General features: G+C 41.5%; 1 protein-coding gene across 4 annotated transcripts in view; it reads left to right on the top strand.

Moving 5' to 3' along the window:
• Positions 1 to 21,993, top strand: part of usp54b (ubiquitin specific peptidase 54b) — a 57,751-nt gene that overhangs the window by 812 nt on the left and 34,946 nt on the right. For 2 of the 4 annotated variants that reach the window (XR_006399472.1, XM_044338059.1), the window contains exons 2-3: positions 11,671 to 12,263; positions 20,800 to 20,892. Coding sequence is in view for 3 of the 4 variants with exons in the window: in XM_044338059.1 (XP_044193994.1) it covers positions 12,108 to 12,263; positions 20,800 to 20,892 (249 nt within the window). In the remaining variant the exon portion in view is untranslated. Of the gene's footprint in view, positions 1 to 137; positions 1,001 to 11,670; positions 12,264 to 13,690; positions 13,774 to 20,799; positions 20,893 to 21,993 lie in introns of those variants that run through there. The other 2 variants (XM_044338060.1, XM_044338061.1) reach the window with 2 other exon arrangements.

Genomic DNA, 21,993 nt, shown 5'->3' with positions numbered 1-21,993 from the left:
TATTGTGGGAGGGGGGCGGGGGGGGGGGGGGGGGGGGGGGCAGTCAACGTGTCGGCCAGATGTGGTCCTCTCCAGATGTGTTCTCGTGACAGTCTCTGAGGATAGCTGTCATCATCTTCTCCATCATCATCATCATCATCATCATTATCATCTCCATCGTTATCATCATTACTATCATCACCAGCACGAGCCCGGGATTGATGCTCGTGCTGCTCTTTCTCTTTCTGTTGCTCTGCATCTTGTCAGGTTCAGTCTGTTATCAGGTGGTCTTGGGTCAGTAGCCTAAGTCTTCTTCTACGCAGCTATACGGACGACAGCATCCTCCCCCCCTCTTCAAGTTCAACCCGGTTGCATCACAGTTGGGGTTCGTGTCTCTCAGTTACAGGTGTTATTGTTCAGGCCGTCCCGTCTACATACCGTAACTGCGCGCGTGGCTTCTGTGCTGCCCCGTGCTGCGTGATTTGGGGTTGCGCGGGTTGCGGTGTTTGGTGGACTGTGTGGACTTGTTGATGAATGGCCCAGAGACCGCACAGCCTTTTTACCGAGGCGGATTCACGCTCCACTGTCATCGCTCCCGGGGGGCCGATATTGATTTAACGTTGCGGTTTCGATCCGCGTGATTGATGACTTTGGCCCCTCACCGGGCACGCGTCACCGCCGGCCTGTACCGTCACATCAGCGTTGGTGACACAGCTCTTGCTGCCTCAGGCGCGCGCACACACACGTGAATACATAGCCTACAAAATGGGGAAAACAGGAAACTGGCCAGCCCCTCATTTTCCTAGTCCACATCATTAAGCGGGCACGCACTTTTGTTTTGTGGGCACGTGTGAGGACGTTACTTTTTTACAGTGACTCTTGGAGGCTTATCCTAACCTTAACCATGGCTGTCACGTGCCCAAACTCAAACACAACCATATTAACTGAAGCCTAAATCTAACAGAGATCTTAAGTGAACAGTTTACCTTGCGTGGAGCAGCTTTCTGTCCCTACATGGATCGTGAGTCCCCACAATACAACACCACACACACACACACACACACACACACACACACACACACACACACACAGCTACAGTAGCACACCTTCACCCTCCCAACTGAGCTGAAATGTCGCCTTGACATTTAAGTTGGACTTACCTTCAGTTTTAGTTTTTGGAGATGAGGCAATATCTGCTTTGTATTCTTTTTCTGTAGTTTCCATACTGTGGTTAAAGGTGTCAGGAGCCCATAGGAACACTGTGCCATTAACAGATCCTTTCCTAAAAAAGTGCTTTCACTCCTTCCTCTATGCAAAAAATGTATTCAAATGTTTATGTGAAGTTTTGAGTAAGAGTTACAGCCTTTTAAGTACTTTTTAAGTTACTATCGTCCACTGCAGCTCAACAGGGGGAAACACAAAGAGGAACTGTAGCTTCGGAAGACTTGTACTTGATTTGACTAATTCAGACTGCTGAAGCCTCAGATGCAACTCAAGCAGCAACTGTGGCTTGAGGTTGAAACCAATGTGGAGGTACGTTAAAGTTTAATATGCCGCCGACGGCTGCTAGATGCCGGCTCCAAAAAGTCCCTGGCTCCAATTGACTCCCATTCAAAAAGCGTCAACTTTTCTCTAGAAATACAAAGTTTTTTTCTAAGAGTGATTATGGTCTCAATTGCTAAATTCGGGCCCTCTAATAAGTGCGCTGGTGGTCATTTTGGAAATTATTGCTCCCTTAATAAGATTTGAAGGCTTATAGCAGCTTTCATGTTTGCCGTGTGGGCGTTGATTGACAGCTTTGATTGACAGTTCGCTCACCTGCTGCTCTCCCCGGCTCCCCCAACTCACACTGAGTCTTGTTGCAATATTTCAGTAACCTGCCCTGTTCAGCCAAGTGTGTGCCGCTCGGTGTTCCCAGTAAGCTAGCGTTCGCTTCAGTCTGAGGTAGGAGGGTGTGTTTCCAGGGGTAACCACGCCACACCACTTATTTGGAAGGTCCTGGCTCCAAACGGAAAAGATAGTGCCGACCACAAGCTGCAACTTTGGGCTTCAATGTGAACTAACGGGTGACCTCACACCTTGCTACGTCCATCTTTATATACAGTCTATGCTTCAGATAAACTTTTGAATGCATTGAAAACACAATACAAATGGATTTTTAATAGCTAGTATGAACGGGAACTTATCCTTTAATGTGAGCATGAGGTCAATGTGCATTTATTGAGCTGTATGTGTGCACATGACTGCCTGGGCAATAACCATTTTCTCTATTTTAGATTCAAAACACCAGATATTTAGTATGTCACATCCTTACATACACTGTTGTTTCCATATTTTATAACCTGTCACACAATGGTATTCTTGTCACACAACCTTTTTGTGTGTACAAGGAGTAGAGATGTGCTGGAAGGTAAACTCACATAACCTTTACCTACAAAATAGTTTGTCCTCAGCCCCAGTCGGGTTGAACACGCTGCCAAAAAAGCCTGGCTTCCCCCTTCCCTCTCAGTGGGATTTTACTTTGGGGGAGGGGGAGGGGGAAGGGGGGGGGGGGGGGGGGGGGGGGTCATTATTTAAATACTCAAACCAATCAGGACGATTTATGTGATGTCGTGCGTTTCTGTGGTGGACAATCGAGGCAACTTGACACGTGACATGAACATCCTCACAGCCGAGGAAGAATATCTCCGTCCTCAGGATTTGACTTGGCTTGGATAATCACTGTGGAGAATTTGAGTCTATTTTTAGTTTTTTTTTTTTTTTTTTTGCCAATTCTTTATGTGATTGTTTGGGTTTTACATGATAAAGAGCAATTTTAGAGTTACTTGTTGAAAGTAATATCCCTAGAATGAAAATAAACAGCCTCCGTCAACTCATCTCAAGGTCTTATTGACGCATTGCATGTATTTGCAGACAAACCGTCATGTGGTGGAACAGTTTAGAAGATAAACCCATTAAATTCACTTAAAATTTGACTCGAATTCACTTAATTGGTTTAATTCCTCAGAGTATTCCTTCCTTTTCTAGTCATGTGTGACGGATCCCGGCTTGTGTCTCGGTTTTTCCCAGGGCATTAATCTATTGTTGACATTTCAGTTAAAGTCTTTCTGCCTCAGTGGTCAGAGTTGGCTCCACATGTGTGGGATTATAAGAGGTTGAGGTATAAAGAAGAGCAGATTAAACGACAGAGGAGGATGAAGACGGAGGAGAGGGAAAGAAAGGCACGCTCATATGTCTGCTTTGACCTTTAACATCCGCTGAAGAGCTTTTTCTCTTTTCCTGTAACCGGTTCTCTTAGACATGTGGTTTGTTATTCAATCTGATGTCCCACGTATTCCTCCTCTCCTCTCCTCTCCTCTCCTCTCTTCTTCCCTCTCTATTTGCCTTCCTCTCCTTCTTCCCACTCCCTTTCTCCTCTTTTGTCTTCTTTTCTCCTCTCCTTTCTTTCCTCTTTTCTTTTTCTCTCCTCTCCTCTTTATCTTTCTGTAATTCCCTCCCTTTTCCCTTCCTTTTCTCTCCTTCTTCCCACTTCCTTGTGCTCCTCTTTTGTCTTCTTTTGTCTTCTCCTTTCTTCTCTCCTGTCTTCTTTTTATTTTTCTTTCCTCTCCTTCTTCCCCTTCCCCTGTTCTCCCACTTTCTTATTTTTTGTCTTCTTCTTTCTTTTCTTTTTCTTTCCTTTCCTTTCCTTTCTTCTCCTCTTTTTCTTTCTGTAATTCCCTCCATTTTCTTTTCCTTTCCTCTCCCTCCTTCTCCTCTTTTGTCTTCTTTTCTCTTCTCCTTTCCTTTCCTCTCCTCCTTTCTCCTCTCCTCTCATCCTTTCTTCTTTCCTGTCCTCTTTTTCTTTCCCCTCTTCCTCTCTTCTTTCTTCTCCTTTCCTTTCCTTTCCTTTCCTTTCCTTTCCTTTCCTTTCCTTTCCTTTCCTTTCCTTTCCTTTCCTTTCCTTTCCTTGCCTTTTCTCTTCTCTCTACTCCTCTTTATCTTTCCTCTCTTCTCCCATTCCCTCTCCTCTCCTCTCCTCTCTTCTCCCCTCCTCTCCTCTCTCTTTCTTTTCATCTCCTGCAAACCCTGTTTCCCCCCCGTCTCCTCCCCGTCTCTGACCTGAACTGTAAAAACCTTGCATGATTCTCAGCATACATTGTAAATAAGGATGGTTATGTAACAGTCTAAATATTAAGCAAATACTCTCACACCTCTTTATATTTCCTACTAATAGGATTTGATGTGCACATGTGCCACGGTGATAATGGGTTGCATCTAGGTTATAGCGTGCATGTATGTGTGTGTGTGAGTGTGTGTGCGTGTGTGTTCTCACATGTATACTTTAATGTTACACAGTCTGAGCAGGGAAATGACCTTGAAGGTTGCAAAAAAAAAAAAAATTGTCAGTCTTGGCAACATGCGCACACATGCTGCTGCACGTGTGCCTACTGTATGTTCACACACACACACACACACATGAAACACACACAAATACAGTATAACTTGAGATTGTAAGTGGGAAACGGAGGGAGAAAGAGAAGCACAGAGGGGAAGATGAACTCTGGGCTCTCCCTATTGTCAACTAGAGCTATTTGAAGTTACACATAACCCAGTTAGAGGGAAACCACTGTGTGTGTGTGTGTGTACGCGTGTGTGCGAGCACATGCATGTGAAATGAAGTTTTTCGGAAACGGAAAGGAAAGAGACAGAGATGAATGGGGGGAATAAATGGAGGGAATGAGAATGGAAAATAGAGGTCAGTGGCAGAAAGTGAGAGACAGAGAGCAGGAATGAAGTGAATGGGAAGGAGGGGAGGAAAGTGCAGTCGAGGAGAGAGAAGAGAAAGATCAAGACTTTTACAGGGATGTATAAATAATACTTCTAGTCTTCATGTTTGCTTTAGAGGGAGGGAGACGGTGTGAGGGACAGGCTATTGTCCTCGGGGACAGTATCAGCTCTTTGTTCAGCTTGCTTGACACTGGTGTCACTGTCACCGAGCCACACTGACCCACAGCAGAGAGAGAGAGAAAGGGAGAGAAAGAGAAAGACAGTGACAGTGAATTCAAATTCCAAAACAGTGTCATTAGTTTTATTTCCATCCAATTCTGAGACCAGTTTTGAATTTCAAAATGAATTCTCCTCAGTTGGGGAATAAATAGGATCATAAAATGGAGAACAAAGCAGCAACCAGTAGAGAAAAAACCTAATGAGAAGTGGGCACGATGCTGATCCTTTGTGTTACTGTAGATAATTTTGGAAACACAGTGTCTGAAGATAAAAACAGAGAAATTTGTGACCTTTCCAGGTGATCATATTTTAAATGTTGGACATATACTACATGGCCAAAAGTATGTGGACATGCCTGCCCAAATACTTTTGTGTGCTTTTGGTCCAGGGTTGTTTTTGGGCTGAATCCATTAGTTATAATTAAGGGAAATACTAATGCTACAACATTCAGTGGTGATATTAATAATATATTTAGTGGCTTTCAAGTTTGTGGCAACAGTTTGGTGTAGGTCCTTTCCTATTTCAACACAACAGTCCGCCCATGCAAAAAGAAAGCTCCATAAAGAAGTGGTTATGTTTGGAAGGCCTTGACTGGCCTGTGCAGATCCCTGACCTCAACCCCATCCAGCATCTTTGGGATGACTAACATCAGTGTCTGACCTCCCTAATGTTGTTTTTGCTTATTGGGAGTGAAACCTTGCAGCCAGGTTCAAAAGTCTTATGGAAAGTCTTCCAGAGGAGGCTGTTGTGGTTTTGGAATGAGATGGGTGTAACGTTCTAGTGTCTACATGCTTTGTTTGGATGTCCACATACTTTTGGCCGTGTAGTGTATTTCAGGACCTTGGTTCCTAACGTTGGGCTCAGAGCCCCCATGGTGCTGCAAGATAACTCTGAGGGAGTGGTGGGATTATTACTGAAATAGGAAACAAGAACATATTTTTTCTACACAGATTATCTTCATGTTTTCTTTAAACTTTGTTTTTATTGTGAAATACAGGATCATTTGACCTCTTCAGGCCTCTAAAAACTATTTAAACACTGATAGACCCTTAACATGGGGTCATGAGTATACATTGGTTCACTTTAAAGGGTCACAAGCCAAAAAGTCTGATTTAGAGAATTGTCGGTACCTCAAAAACTTTAACATGACTTAACTTAAAAACATTAACAGCATAATTCAGCATGAAACCCTTCACTTGATGTAGAGGAGGTGCTACCTAAATCTTTTTGAAAATACAGACCACAGTGAAACAGCCTCACGGTAAAACCAACATCAACGAAAAATAAAATGACCTCAATTTTAAGAATTTATCACTAAAACACCCCCATCAATGCTCCGTTCAAAACACAGAAATGGAAAGAAAATTGTGAGAAATGAGTGAGAGAGTGAAGAGAAAGATAGTAAACAACATGAAAAATAAGTAACGGGACTCAGATTAGGAGAGTAAAATGGGAAGAACGCTTGATCCCTGTTTCATATGTAGCGCTGTTCCTCTCCAATGTGGATCTGATGGAGCGACAGAATGATGGACGGATGTTTGTGCAGAATGTTTACATTCATTCAATGTGGATCAGAGAAGAAGCGTCACAGTGCACCGTGGGATCAAACAGGCATCACGCCATCCTTCAGATTCTGTCCTCGGTTCAACTCCTGCAAACCTTTGAAGTTCTGCGTGTTGCTTGATGAGCTCAGAGAAAAGGAGAGATGGAAGAGTGAGTAAGGAGACGAGGGAGGGAGGAAAGCAGTTGGTGTGATAGTGACGGTGGAAATTAAAGATGGGATGAGAAATGGGACAGGGAACAGTGGGGAGGGGCGAGAAAGATAAAAAAAAAAAAAAAAAGGCTGAGAAATGACAAAGAACCTGGTTCTGATTCTGATTCCTCAAAACAAATGTTTCTTTTCCTTTTTGTTTGTTATTTCTCAGCCTATATTTTTTTAATCTTCCTCTCCCCTTCCCACTGTTCCCTGTCCCATTTCTCATCCCATCTGTTTTCCTTCCTCCCTCCCTCGTCTCCTTACTCACTCCTCCGTCTCTCCTTTTCTCTGAGCTCATCAAGCGACACACACACACAGAACTTCAGAGGTTTGCAGGAGTTGAACCGAGGACAGCATCTGAAGGATGGCATGATGCCTGTTGGATCCCCGGTGCACTGTGACGCACTGTGACACCGAGGAGGAAGAAAGAGTAACTGATGTAATAATATCTATGTAGTAATTGTCACCACAGAACCGGCGGCGAGATGAGTCGTAGAAGAAATAGTCGCAATAGCGCAGGTGTAAAAGTAGCATCAGTATTTGCGACACTAGTAGTTGTAAGAGTTGCAGTATTAGTCGTAGCAGCAGTAGTGACAGTAAAGTCGCACCATGAAAACAGCTGTCTGTCCTCAATGCTCCCAGCTGTGCCCTCACTGGCTCCTATCGATCCACGAGTAATCATCTCCCGTCGTACTGACACACACATCCATTTAGATACAAACCGAAAAAGATCATTTTAACGTCCAAACCCATCCCTTTGAAGTTTGACTTAACGTACTTTACACCTAACCTATCTGAGTCTGAATCAATATGTTTCATTACGTCTTTTAAAACTTTTTTTCCACACCTTTTGACATCCCATGTACTTTCTATATCTGCTTATTCCATCACAAATCCCATTGGTTCCTGTAGAAGACGTAAATCTTTAAAGAAGGGTCACAAATACATAGTTTCAATTTAAAATGTCATTTCCTGTAGTTTTTAGCAAATATTACTCAAACGGGAGTAACTTGTTCATTTGTTAGGGACTATTTTCAGTGGTGGATTGATACACATCTGGTGCTTTAGTGAGTATTTACAGCAACAGGACAGTGGTTGTGTAATTGAATCAAAGTAAACAATGTGCTTGTGTTAATGGTAATGATGGAGCATGTCACCCAGTGGCTCACTGACGTGTTTTTAGTCATTTCTGGGAAAACAATGGAGCTCTGTGGCACAGAGGAATAATATATGTCAGGCTTTGACTAAACAGAGAATACTTATTAGTAAGTTTTGGCCTTTTTATGAGAAGAAAAATATAGATTATCATCAGCCTTTAATTATTGTGTCAACTGTGGTCATTGTTGCAGTTTGCAGTGTCATTTCTATGAATAGCATAGTATTGTAAGGTATTTCTGCTATTTTGCTCCTTCCAGTTATATATGTGAATAAGTTGGTCACTCAGTGTATTAAACCACTACACTATTATATATTTTATACAGTATATGTCCTTATAGTTCAGTCTAACCTGTCTGGCTTCTTCAGTAACCTTAAGACCTTCATTTGAATATACAGTAATGTTCAGTGGGTTTGAACAATGCTGGTCTTCAGTGATGAACCTGCCAAATGTCTGTGGAGTTGGAAGAGGTTAAAAGGTCGGTTCATTCAAATAAAAAAGAAATCAGATTTCTTCACTTACTTCTAGTGATATCTAGCCATGTGGATAGTTTTGGCTCTGCTTACACTAGGTTTTGAAATATCTGCCTCTGCCTGATACAATAAAGGTGAAGACACTTTCATTTGTTGTGCTCACAGCTGTGAAAGTGACATTTAAAAAAATCACCAGCAGTTTTTACAGGGACTATTTCTTCAGGAGAAAGTAGTTCCAATAAAAAACTTTTCTATCTATCTGTGGATTATCCAGAATAACAACAACATGACATTGTTTCACAAATGTCATTTTTCAAAGCTGTGAGCACCAAAAACTTAATTCCATTCAACTCCATTGTACTGGGGTGGCAGCAGAAAACCTACAGACAAATATAGCAAGACTAAATAAGACTTTTAAGAAGTATTTTTTGTAAATTGGGTGTACTGACCCTTTAAATATAACCTAAACTGGCTCCTGATTGCACTCTTGATCCTAAATTCACATCCTAACCCTGGAAGAAGTCCGGGACCTCACTCCTCACGCTCCAAGTCAAGCTAGGAATGATTTTCACAGGGTTAGATGAAGACACACACACACACACACACACACGTACTGTGTCTGTGCCTGGATGTACAACCAGTGTCCTCACCTCAACATCACATGTGGAAAATGTCTTCCATGTGTGTTCGCTGTCTGGGCTGCGACCACAGGTCCTGGTTTCCTTATGCCTGCCAGCGCAGGGTCAGAGAGTTTGATTGACTTGTGCCTTGACTCAATCTGGCTTCCAGGAACTCTCCACCATCAATACACATCATCATCACTAGCCAGCCCCCTGTGTCTCTGTGTGTGTTTGTCTGCGTGTGTGTGTGTGTGTGTGTATATGTGTGCTTTCTCAACCAGTGCGGCACAGTGTGTCTCTCAGTTAAATCACATGGTTCGGCTTTTCCCCCGCGTGCCTGCTGCTTGGCCTATTTCCATGGTAACTAGCCGAAGATGTAGACAGACACACACACACTCACACACACACACACACACATATACACACACAGGCCACATAAATAGTGCTTGTGTGAGGGCTTGCCAGAGCGATGTCGGTTGTGTGTGGCTGTAGGGTGCAGTCAGAGAGAGGATGTGTGATCACACACTCCACACGGGCTCAGCGGGAGACACACACACACACACACACAATCACTCGCACACACACACACACACTGTATGCTGAGACAGAAGCTCAGGATGCTGTTCTGTAGAGGAAAAATGGCACACAGGGGCATGCCAGCCAAATCCCTTTATAAATCCTCTGGCAATTTGGATTTGTTTGTTTATGGATGAGTGTATCAAATGTGGATTTCTGCTTTTGTCATGTAGATGGATAGATGAATGGATGGATGGATAGACAGATAGATAGATAGATAGATAGATAGATAGATAGATAGATAGATAGATAGATAGATAGATAAAGAGATAGATGGGATGTGCACTGACTTTGCAACGTTGCCATCTAACAGTTGCATAATGTTTCCGTCCATTTTCGCTCTGATGCATTTCGCTTGCCATCCTTGTCACGACGTCCCACCCTACCTCCATCCCACCCCCTCATCACCTCATCTCGCCACCCCAATCCCATGTGGCCATCGCCATAGCGACAACCCACGCTGCTTGCCTGCTCGCCGCAGCATCCCTGTGCCCTCTGGCCTTTCGCCAAAGGGGGGTGCTGTGCCGGCAACGCAGCCCGGCAACCAGGCGAGGGAGCTTTGCCAAAAGTAGGGAAGCTATAGGGGAAGGAAGAGAGGGAGAGTGGAGGGGGCACTGCGGATCTGTTCGCTACTGCCCTGTGGTGTTATGCAACTTCATGTACACACACCCACACACACATACTGTAGGGTGACAAACAGAAACACACACACACACACACACAGACTGCCTCTTTTTTCTCAGTCTCCCCCACACGCACTCACATTCAGAAGCTGTGCACACACAGTGATGCTTGAACCAGCATAAGCTCCAGATAATGTCCCTAAGTACTGACTATGAAATGACATAACAGATTTCACCAAGCGGTCCCTGTCTCATAATTCCACTGATGCAATGTTACCCCGACTAACACATGTTCATGTGATGATTTACATGATTCATGGTGCAAAAGCAATGAAATGATACGTTTAAATAAGTTTTGGCCATTAGGGGGCAGAGGAACATCACAACAAGCTGACAAATACACAGCCACTACCTTAGCTTGTCATGGCTAATGTGTTACCAAACATTTGCCTGCTTAAATATCCAGCAGACACAGAGCAACATTATCATTTATATGCTGTCATGTTTGTATCCACTTGATAAATGTAAGACCAGATTCGTCCTCCTTTGAACTCTGGTTTGGTCTCCATAAACTCCTGAGAAAAATATCTGGCACTTCATCTGCTAGACGTTAAACTGTCTTAACCAGCTAGTCGGTAATTTTCTCTGTCTGCTGTTTGATGCTGGGCAGGTCGTGAGTTTATTAGAGGTTGTTTGCATAAATTAAAATTGTTGAGAGACTGAACGATACAATAAATGTGTCATAAAACCAAAACAATTTGCTAAAAGGCTAGAAGGCTACATAATGCTGCAGATTTGGGTGTCATTTTAGAACTACAACAAAAGCCGCCCTTTCACACTACATATACAGCAAGACTTATTGATTAATGCAGGTTTATATTGGTTTGCATCAAACCTTAAAGGCAATGTAAAGATATTTAAAATGTAACGATGTCCCTGTCTCCTACACACATTTGAAAATAAACCAAATTTTTGAGCTATGCTAGGTCAGTAGCACCTACAGTTAGGTAGCTAACACTATAGAGCTGAACCTGCCTGCTATCAACATTTTTTGTCCACTTAAACCACCTTAAAATCTTCATCATTAATCAACCTAGCATTTAGAGTTTCTATTCTACAATTAACTGAACTCTCCACACACAGTCATGCAGAATAGACAGTTAGCATTGTATGCATTTAAAGAGTGACTTAACACCAGACTGAAAAGCAGTGTTTTGCTGCCCTGTTTCAAGCTTGTTTCACATCTGACCATACCCGGCTGGTGGTGGTGGTTGGATGTGGTCAGTGTTGCACATGTAACCGCACCCAACAGTGATGTCATGGCGTCCTGGAGTACACCTGTACATCACTGCAGCAAGGTGAAAAGTGAAACCACTGGAGGTCAGCAAAAACTAGATTTTCAGGTGGTGTTCAGTTACTCTTTATTTAGTTTTTATTAAGGTAGACCTGGCTAGCTGTTTTGTGTGAGGAGGCCTAACAGGTTGGTCTTTGTGTCTTTCAGGCGAAGTAAAAAGAGAAGAGAGCATCGAAGGAGTCCCTGCATGGGAGCAGCTGTGCTGCCTAATCAACATCTGACAGAATCTGCCAAAGGACGCTTTGGACACACTCTCATGTCCTTAAACACAAACTGTTAAATCCAAGGAGCTAAAAAAAAGAAAAAACAAAAAAGCCAACACTGGCTCCAGCAAGTGGACAGATTCTAAAGTGAAACACGGCTGGAGAAGGGGAGGGTTGTATGGGTGCCAAATTCCCATCCAAGACACACCGCATCTACCGCCGCCGCCTCCGTCCTCTTCCTCCCTCCATTTCCTCCTCCTCCTCCGCTTTTCTCTCATTCTCCCTCTTTCTCTCTCATGGGAGTGACATAGAGGCCGTCGCTTTGTCTGCTGCCCCACCCCTTCCCCGCCTTGCCGTGAAAACGGGGGCGTCCAGGTAGTGATGTCGTGGAAGAGGAACTACTTTGCATCGGGTGGCGGAGCAGTAGGCGGGGTGCAGGGGCTGGTGACCCCGAGAACCATGACCTCTATCGCACCCAGCAAAGGCCTGAGCAACGAGCCGGGACAGAACAGCTGCTTCCTCAACAGCGCTCTGCAGGTCAGTCGGAAAAACACGTACAAACACAAATTCAGGGTAGTCAGAAAGTATTCGGACAGCGACATGTTTTTCATGGAGTTTTTTAGGACCGTGTGGCGGTTTTGACTGGCCAAGTCAGTCAATTGACCTCAATCTACCGCCATGGGTCAACTATTTTCACTTGACCAAATGAATTTTCACAAAAGTGGTTGAAAAAGTCAAATAGTTTTTGACATTTTTTAATTAGCAATTTTATTTCCTAGAAAAAATTTAAACAGCACTGTTTTTGGATCCAGTTTAGTGAATGCAGATGTTTTCTTTTACACTCACTGAAACCAGACTGAAAGCAAAAAAAACACCCTCAAAACAATACAGAAGCAAAGATAGCTGCAGTGCAGGCCTGCAGAGCATCACAGAAAGTGTCTGCTCATGTATTTGTATCAGAGACTTCAGTTTTATGCTACTGTAACTTGTCCAATTACTTTTGATCCCCTAAATACAATTTCTACAGTGTTGATCTGTTGTGGATGTAAACACCCTCACATTAAAGCTGAAAAATCTGCATTTTAATCTCATAGTCATTGTTTCATTTTTAAATCCGATGCGTACGGAGCCAACACAGCGAAGAAATATGTCACTGTCCTAATACCTTTTGACTGCATTGTTAAAAATAGACAAAAACAGTTATTTACAAATAAAAATGCATGATTGGAGTGCTCTGCCAGAATTATCGCAGTGACAGAAGTTGTATCTCTATTTCTGTTCATGCTTGCATACTGAGGATATTTAAAAAGTTGATGATTTTGTCTTTCCAGTGTAGCATTTTGTGATTTGCGTTCATGCATTAGAGTATTACTCGCCACTTACCATTAACACATACTTTTAAGCAGCTTAGGATATGCTATATTTATATTATAGTGGTTTCCACGTCATGCACAATGCTGACACACACTTGCCTGCACCCACTGCTCACGTACCCCCTCTCACACTGCAGTAAAGTGATATTTAAGCGCGACAGGGATGAGATTAGCGCCATATTAACGGGTGTTTGCGTGTTTCGGTGGGTTTTGGCACTGCTGCCGGTCTGGCCTCAGTATGGACGTCCAGTCTGTGTGTGGAGATGCTTACACTGCGCTGCTACTGCTGCATCTCTCTCTCTCTTTACACACACACACACACACACACAATTACAATCTTCCCTCCTCCCAAGACTTCCAGCTGGCACAAACATACCTACACACACACAAGCACACACACACACACACACACACATAAATGCCTCTTGACTACTGGCTTGAAAGAGAGAGAGAGAGGGAGAAGGAGAGAGAGAGAGAGAGAGAGAGGGAAGAGGAGAGGAGAGGGAGGCTGGAGGAAGCTGAGGAGGAGGGGGTGATGGGGCAGAAGCCTAGGGAGAGTTGAAGAGAGCAGAGGGGAAGAAAGAGTGATGAGGAGTGTACAGTATGGAAAAAGTTAAGCGAAGAATAAAGGGGATGCTGCTGGGAGACACAATGGAATTAAAGAGTCAAATAAGGTAAGAGAGAGAGAGGAGGGAGAGATGAAAAGACACAGTGAAGGACATAAAGTTTATTTTTGAAATGAAGAAAATGCCTCAACAAAGGCATGTAAAGCAGCTTCAGCGGGGAGGGGGGAGAGAAGTGGGCCACTTCAAGGGCACACACACACGCATGTACACACACATGCATAAACACACACACACACACACACACACAGAGAAGAGAGGATGTTTATCAGGATACAGATGAGTGAGGATAAACTGAGGGAATGTTAAACTATTTAGATGCTTGTCGGCTATTTTTCTGTGTATTTCTGTTTGTGTGTGTGTGTTCATTTGTACACATGTTTGCTTATATAATTTCAATAATAACGAATAACGCTTCCGAGTGTGTGTGTGTGTGTGTGTGTGTGTGTGTGTGTGTGTGTGTGTTGGCGTGTAGCTGGTGGCAAGTTTGAAGTGAAGAATAAGGGGTTCTGGTTTAGGACAGACTTGCTGTATTAGCAGTATGACTGCAACTAAAGATCATTTTTTAATTATTGATTAATTTGTTTCTACAATGTAAAAATGTTAAATGCTGAACAGTTAGAAATCACATTTTCTCAGAGCACAAGATGACATCTTCAAATTGCTTGTTTTGTCCGAGTCCAAAACCTAAAGATATTTAATCGAATCCAACATTCAAGATGCTGAAACCAGTGAATGTTTTGCAATTTTCCATAAAAGATTCCCGATGATTAATCAATTATTAGAATAGTCGTAATAATCGTTGCAGCACTGCGGATCCAGGCTCTGCTTGTTTACTGTAATGTTTACTGTATAATGCAGTATGTGAAAGACTCTCTCCTGCTTCCTTGCCCCCAAGGACCCCTTGAGCAAGGCAGTTAACCTCCCGCTGCTTGGTGTCAGCAGCAGCAGCAACATCAGAAGCAGTGTGTGTAATTTAATGAGAGCGAAGGAAGGTGTAAAGTGTACATGCTCAGCAACTTTTCACTGCGTAAATAAAAGTGAAAAATAAATATCTAAAAGGAGTTATACTGGCTTTGATGAAGCAGAAACACATGAGTTCACTTGTCAGGCCGTGCCGTGGCGTGTCGTGTGTGTGTGTGTGTGTGTGTGTGTGATGCAGCGGTACAGAAGAGAAACTTAAGAATAAGGAAATAAGCAGTAATACGTAAGATTTATTGTAGACGTCCCATGTTTTCTGCAGTGTTCTGTTATCAAAAACTAAATGTAACTGTAAGTTTAACAACAGTATGCGTTCAAGTGTTTTAACCTCTAAAAGGGTTTTCAAATACTGATGAAGTTAAAGGACATTACTAATGATGCATCCTGAAACTGTGTTGGATTGCTTGCAGAGGGCTACAGTTTGTTATAAAGTCACTTACTGTACAGTATAGTGAGCTGAAATCATCATCATCAATCTTTATTTCAGTCTGCAGCACATAAAGAAAAATGTAAATGTTGTCAAACCGGAAAAACATACCGAAAAAGCACATTTAACAAAAACAGTCAACAAATCCTCTTAAATAAGACCACAAAGGTGTCGGCTGAAGCCAAAGTTTATTATGCCTACCATTGTTCATTCACCAAGACACCAAGTACTTCATTCTATTCTCTACTTCATACTCATACAATTAAAGTAGAGCAGCATTAAAATAAAATAGATCAATTAATAAGTGGAAACATCTTTAAACAGACTGTTTTACTTAACAATGTAATGTCTATAAACACCATATTCTTGTACTTTCTTCTAACATTTTCTTAAACACAATGATTGTTTTACACATTTTTTATTTATCCTCAAGTTTGCTCCATAAATTCATACATCTGTTTTTTTTTTCAAATTTGTCCTGGTGTTCCTGAACATACAACTTCCTTTAAGATCATATCGACTTTCTCTCATTTCAAGAAGTAAATATAACATGACGTCAGGCGCCACTGCGGTCGAATGAACAGTTTTTCTAGCCAAATACCTTTAAGTACTTTTGCTGATGGTGTGCATTAACATTTCTGTTAGCAACACTTACATTAGAGGATACAGGACCATGTACTGCATAAATTGTTTCACACTTTCATTTGGCAGAATAGATCTTCCTAATTAATCCAAGCAACAGTGCAGGATTTAGTAAGAAGAACAATAAAACCGCCAGGGCAAACCCTGCAGTTGTAACGTTTCTGTTAGGTGCTGTTTGGACTAAAAACAAGACTCAGAGCAGGTAGGATTTAGATGATGTTTACTTGGTCTTGATTCATAGGTAGGGGTCAGCAGCGGAAGGAGGAAAACAAATCCAAAGAAGGAGCAGGCAGGCAAACAAGAACAGAGGCTACATCCTATGGCTAAGATATATGGGATGGATGAGCGTGAAGGTGGGCGTGAAGGTCAGGTGATGATGGGAGGCGGGAAACTCTGAGGACAAGTGCAAGGCGAGGGGGGAGTATGAGGAATGACAACTGAGGTAATGGCTGGCAGACAAATAATAAGGTAAAAGCTGGACAAAAATTACAACAGTATCACACGATAAACAAAATGCACCGGAAAAGACACGCCATCATCAGGTCTGGTAATAAAAGACTAGAACAGGAGGAACTGGGGTCATGCAGGGCAGAAACCAATGAACACGGCTGCAGGGACGTGCAGAGGATGTTAGAGGGGCAGGGGCCCAAATTCATAAAAGGCGATTTTTGCAAATAATTAAATAAATATATTCCTGGAATGACTACTTTTGCAGCACTGTAATAGGGATATTAAAATGTATGTCATTAAAACAAACCCATGACTGAGGTTGGTTCAAACGCTGCTACATGACATGTTAATTAATGATAAATGCAAAGAAATGAAGTGTATTTTCAGTAGATTCTCCTCACATGTTAACCAGCCCAACTCTTACCAACTGTAGCCCTCTGACTGACATCCTCACTAGCAAAAGCTCAGCTTAATACTGCTGACAAAAATGCACTTCCTCTGGCTGCCTCTCTCACCTCCATATTCATCTCTTACCAACTCTCCATAGAAGGCATAATTGCTTCAGTAATAACAGGCAATAAGAAGATGCTGATATCGTATGGCTAAGATACTATTACTATGAGCCAACGAATTAGTTTAATATAATTCATATATCATTATCATAATACTGAGGCTTGGAAGACATCATGCATTTAAGCCACAATTCTAAAAAGCAGCACATAAGCTTTAGATAAGGCGTATTAGACACTGGTCTATAAAAGATTTTACAGAACAGTTAACTGTCCTTGATCCCTCCCTCCCTTCAAAAATACTGAAAAAAGTGCTTGAACTTGCCTATTTGCCTAAATATATAATAACAATTAGTAAAAAGTTAACATTCAACAATCAGGTAATGTAGCTGCATTCACTGTCCTTATACACACATTCACCTGTTGAGCAAAAATAACACATAAAATACAAAGAAAGGAAATATGTATGTTTACTGTACGTTAGGCGTTACTTTAATGTCTGACATTAACAACACAAACACAATGGCAACTGCTGACTTTAGTTAATGCTGGTCAATTTGACGCTAGAAACTCAGATTAACTTAACTAACATTGAACGCACCTCATTGGTTGCTTGTTACAGAAGGAGGGAAACATCCTTAATTTCGTCGTATTTCTTAAGTGTATCATATCGTCGTTATCTTGTAGCTTGTGGAGGATAAAGATGCAAACATTTTCCACAACTTTATAACTAAACAATTTGGAGAAATGTGTTACATGACAGTATCCATACCCGCTTTGCATGGGATGTGCAATGACAATAATAATCCCCCTCCGAATGTTAGTTCCACGCTACTGAGTTCTGCAGTAAACCATTAACCCTAACATTATTAATATAAATTCTCTGTCAGCTACACTCAGAAACAAGACGAGGTACTGAGTATATTGTTGTGTCAAGCTGGATGTAGCAGGAATAACAGGAATTTATTTATTTATTTAGAAAAAACACCCCAGAAAAAAGGCACTTTCTCTCTAGGAGGCCAAACGGGCAGGTGCTGAAGCCCCCTTTGAGGTTTATCTGTGCACGTGCCTATTCAGCTGCAGTGTGAGGCAGGTAGGAGCAAAGCATAACATGCAGTTTATATGTCTGAGAGTAAGAGTTTGTCAGATTATAAAGAGCCCGTATTGTCTTCATTGTGCTGCTCTGCTGATGTGCACGACTTCAGTGATCTGCCAGAAACTGCAACATTTCACTGTGACAACAAAAGTGTTTCCCATCAAATGTCATTAATAACTGAAGCCGTGTCTCTAATTCTCTTCATTCTTGACTGGAAAGATGTTGTCTTTTTTATATTAATATGCATTTACTTACTTACTTACATACTTATTAATATGTATTGTACTTGTGTGCACAGATATCCTTTCCAATAGTACCTACTGTACTACAAATAATAGGTGTAGTTTTATAATAACTAACCAGTTAATCTTTAATAATTTGTTAATGTTTTACAGATAGTAAGCCATAAATAAGAACTTAGGTAGACCTGTAGATCATATGCACCAAAATCTATTTATTTGCAATTAATTGACATTTATAGCTCCAGACCATTATGATAAAAAGCCACCAGTCACAACCCATAAATCCATAATGATGTATGCATCATGGTGCCAAAAATGATTTAAACTTAAAGAAACAAAAAAAAACATTTGTCAAGCTATTTACAACTACAAACCAGTCTTACAAATAAGCACACAACTGAATCTGTATGTGCTCCGAATTCTGGTATTTCTTGTAATTTAATATTGCACCCAACTTATATGAGCCTATAAACAGCTGACTTCACCACATCGTCTCAGAGTCGTCTGTCACTCAAATCACAATGACGACCCGCAGCTGGAAAGATGATGACTTCCTAAAAACATGAGCTGATGAGGTCAGATAGATAGATAGATAGATAGATAGATAGATGGGTAGATGGATAGATAAATGGATAGATAGATGGATAGATGGATAGATAAATGGATAGATAGATAGATAGATGGATGGATGGATGAATGGATGGGCATGGAGAGAGTGTGCCCTCCTTGTGGCTGCTGCAGTGCTGTGCAGGGCGCCGATTCATCACGACCAAATAAACTACAGAGTGAGGAGGGGAAACAGAGAGGGGAGAAAGATAGAACGCGTACACTGGCGTCAGCATGCAGTCTGTCATCCTCCGCCCCCTCTTTCCTCCACCTATCACTCTCCTTAACACACACACACACACACACACACACATACACACATACAGAGTGCAGACCTGCTGTATTGCTAAGGTTTCCATACATATTGGTTTTGTGTGTATGTGTGTGTCTCTTGTACTGTACGTGCATACTGTAACAGTGTGCGGTCCTTTGCATGTGTGCTGCGGTTCTCAGTCGAAGCCTAAGGGACAGTGTTGTGTCAATATTATCTTTCAGCATGGTGAATGAATGTACTGAGAGCTCTTTCCCCTAATTATGCACTAAGAGACAGAGAGAGAGAGGGAGAGAGAGAGGACACAGAGAGGTCTACCTCATGCAGCCCACTTAGTTTTTTATGTGTTCTTCCTCGTTGTATGCGTGCTGCTCGTTTTCTGTCTGTGCGTCCTTCCCGCAGAATCTCTCGCTCTCTTTTGTGGCTGAAAATATACAAAGTAGAAATCACACTGAGTGGGCGCTGTTGGGAAAAACAATTAGCTGAAAATGGCTGAAAGCCACACAGAGCTGCAGACTGTGGTGTTGATTCTCAGAAACCATCTCACATTACAGGAAGTCCTTTGATTCAGTGTTAATATAACAAACATTGCTTTTTTTTCGCTTCTCTTAAAGCTACAGGAAATATGACTGAAAGTCAGAATTTTAGCTTCAGAATTAGTTTTGTCACAAACTTCAGGATGTTTTTGCAGCGGCGTTTCTCTTACATGCAAATGAAATCAATCAAGAGCAGCTGAGAAGGCTCTACACATCAGCAACAGATCAATGTGGACGAGGTTGCCATGGCAATACCTGAACTGCGGTGCACAGTTTAAAGTTAGCAGATGAATCCCTCACTACAGCCATAAACTGTTTGTTTGAGCCAGTGAAGCTTTTAACCCCCTGAAGTGAAAGTATTAGAGCGTCTTTGTCACTTTCAACCCAACATGAAACTAAATGGAAAGTTATTTTGAGCAGAAACACACTGGTTTGTGTTTCGGCTCGCGCTGAGATGAAATGCAGCTTATTTGCTCTCGTGAGAAATGTTAAAAGAGGAGAAGAAAAGTTTAGTTGTTTGTTGACATAAATATCTGATATTTGCCATAAATTGTCCAGATTGTGCGTCTAGATCAGCGGTTAAACTGTTGCACCCCATCATGATGACTTTACCTTTCAAATCTTCCCATCACTCTGTCAGTTGCTATTTGTGACTGCTATGCACCTGGAAAATGTGTAACTATGGCAACCGGCAACCATGAGCAGTCATGTCACCAATCTTAGCCGTGGCATAACCACATATTTAACAGGCTTTAATATGTTGATTCCAATGTTAATTGCTTATTTCTGTTTTATAAACTGTGACATAGAAATGAAGCTAATGCAAGTAAATATTGGTGAAACATTATTAACAATTTAAAATAACAAAAGAAGAGAAATGAATATGTCTTGTGGCACCATGGCCCATTGTTAAGGTATATATATAGATATAGATCATCATTTTTAATGCGTAAATGGGACTTTTGGATCAGTTTACAAGTGGGCCGAAAAAAAAAGTTTAAAAAAAGCTTATCTGGTTAAAAAAACAGCATCACAAGTTGCAAACTAACCAGAAACAATGAATACACTGAAAACCCTGTTAAAATCATATTTATATGAAGAGCCTGGAGTGTCACTATCCTCTGTGAAACACAGGATGACAAAAGAACAAAAAAAAGAAAAGCATTAAGACAGATCTTACAGTTGAAGGGATTAAGAATCCGTTTCAGTGGGACCTGGGACAAAACATCATTTGTATGGCTAACTAAAGTAACAGAGGTTGATCCACTTGCTTTATTTAGTGTTTCTGTGTGTGTAAATGTGTGTTTTGTCTCTCAGGTACTGTGGCATCTTGACATCTTCCGCAGAAGCTTTCGACAGCTGACCACACACAAGTGCATGGAGGACTCGTGTATCTTCTGCGCATTAAAGGTAAAAACACTTACGCTTTGTGTACTGACGGTTTGAGGAGGACTTTACTGCAAACCTGCAGCAGCGGTTATTACTCTGGTGTTTTTCTGTCTTACACTTCCCACAGATCACTTGTCTGTCTAACAGCACCGTGATATGGGTTTTCCTGGATTCGCTGCTGAAGAAGGTTTAGATTCTGGTGGTGTGGTTATTGATTGCAATGCTGTCTATCATTTGTCTTCTGTTTATTCCTGTTTACTCTTTTTGTGTAACACACAAACTGTGGTGGCGTCAGGAAGAGTAATTCTGAGGTACAGGAAGTTTACTTGAGTTTGACCTTTCGGCACTTCCTGCTTTTACGTCATTACATTTCAGAAGAAGATATCTTATTTCTCCACTACGTTTATGTAATGGCTTGAGTCATATGTACAGGTTTTGTATGAAGTTTCTTCCCTATACTTTCCTTACTTTTTTTCTATGTGATTCACATTTTTTTAATGACCTTTTCCAATATATAAAGACCATAATGCGCAGAAAACATCCTAACTAATACACATAGTGGTGCTCCTGCCTCTTCTAAAACCAATAAACATAAAAAGTACAAATTAAATACAATACACAATAAAATCACAACTGAAATGGGGCAGAAATATTTACTTCATGTTATGTTTACTTCTTGATATAAATTAAAAAATAGACTAAACTTCTAAATAGTTTTTATTCGTTGCATTTAGAAAACATGAGAAGCACAATTAATTTGAACCATTCAGCAAAATCAAGCTTTGTCTGACACTAATAAAAGCAGAGAATAAGCCTCGAAGAGCCAATAAAACCCTCCAATATTAGTCCAAATTCCTGTTTGGATGTACTGGGTCCATCCTTTCGTGCTTCCTTTCTTTTGTCCATCTTTCTTCTATTTATCTAAAATTCCCTATAATGTTTTCACTTGGCAGCAAGATTAAACTCCACTCTTCCTCACAATAAGTACTTTTATTCTGAAAACTATATATTTTTTTACATGTTCGCATGTAGACTTTCGAATGCAGGACTTTTACTTGTAATGGTGTATTTTTCCATTGTGGTGTTGCTGCTTATTATTCTACCATTGTGTAAAATGCATCA

The sequence above is a fragment of the Thunnus albacares genome, chromosome 20 (genome assembly GCF_914725855.1).
Source record: "Thunnus albacares chromosome 20, fThuAlb1.1, whole genome shotgun sequence".
Classification (NCBI taxonomy): Eukaryota; Metazoa; Chordata; class Actinopteri; order Scombriformes; family Scombridae; genus Thunnus; species Thunnus albacares.
Note: the sequence above shows the minus strand (reverse complement) of the source record. Positions and strands in the feature narration are given on the sequence as shown.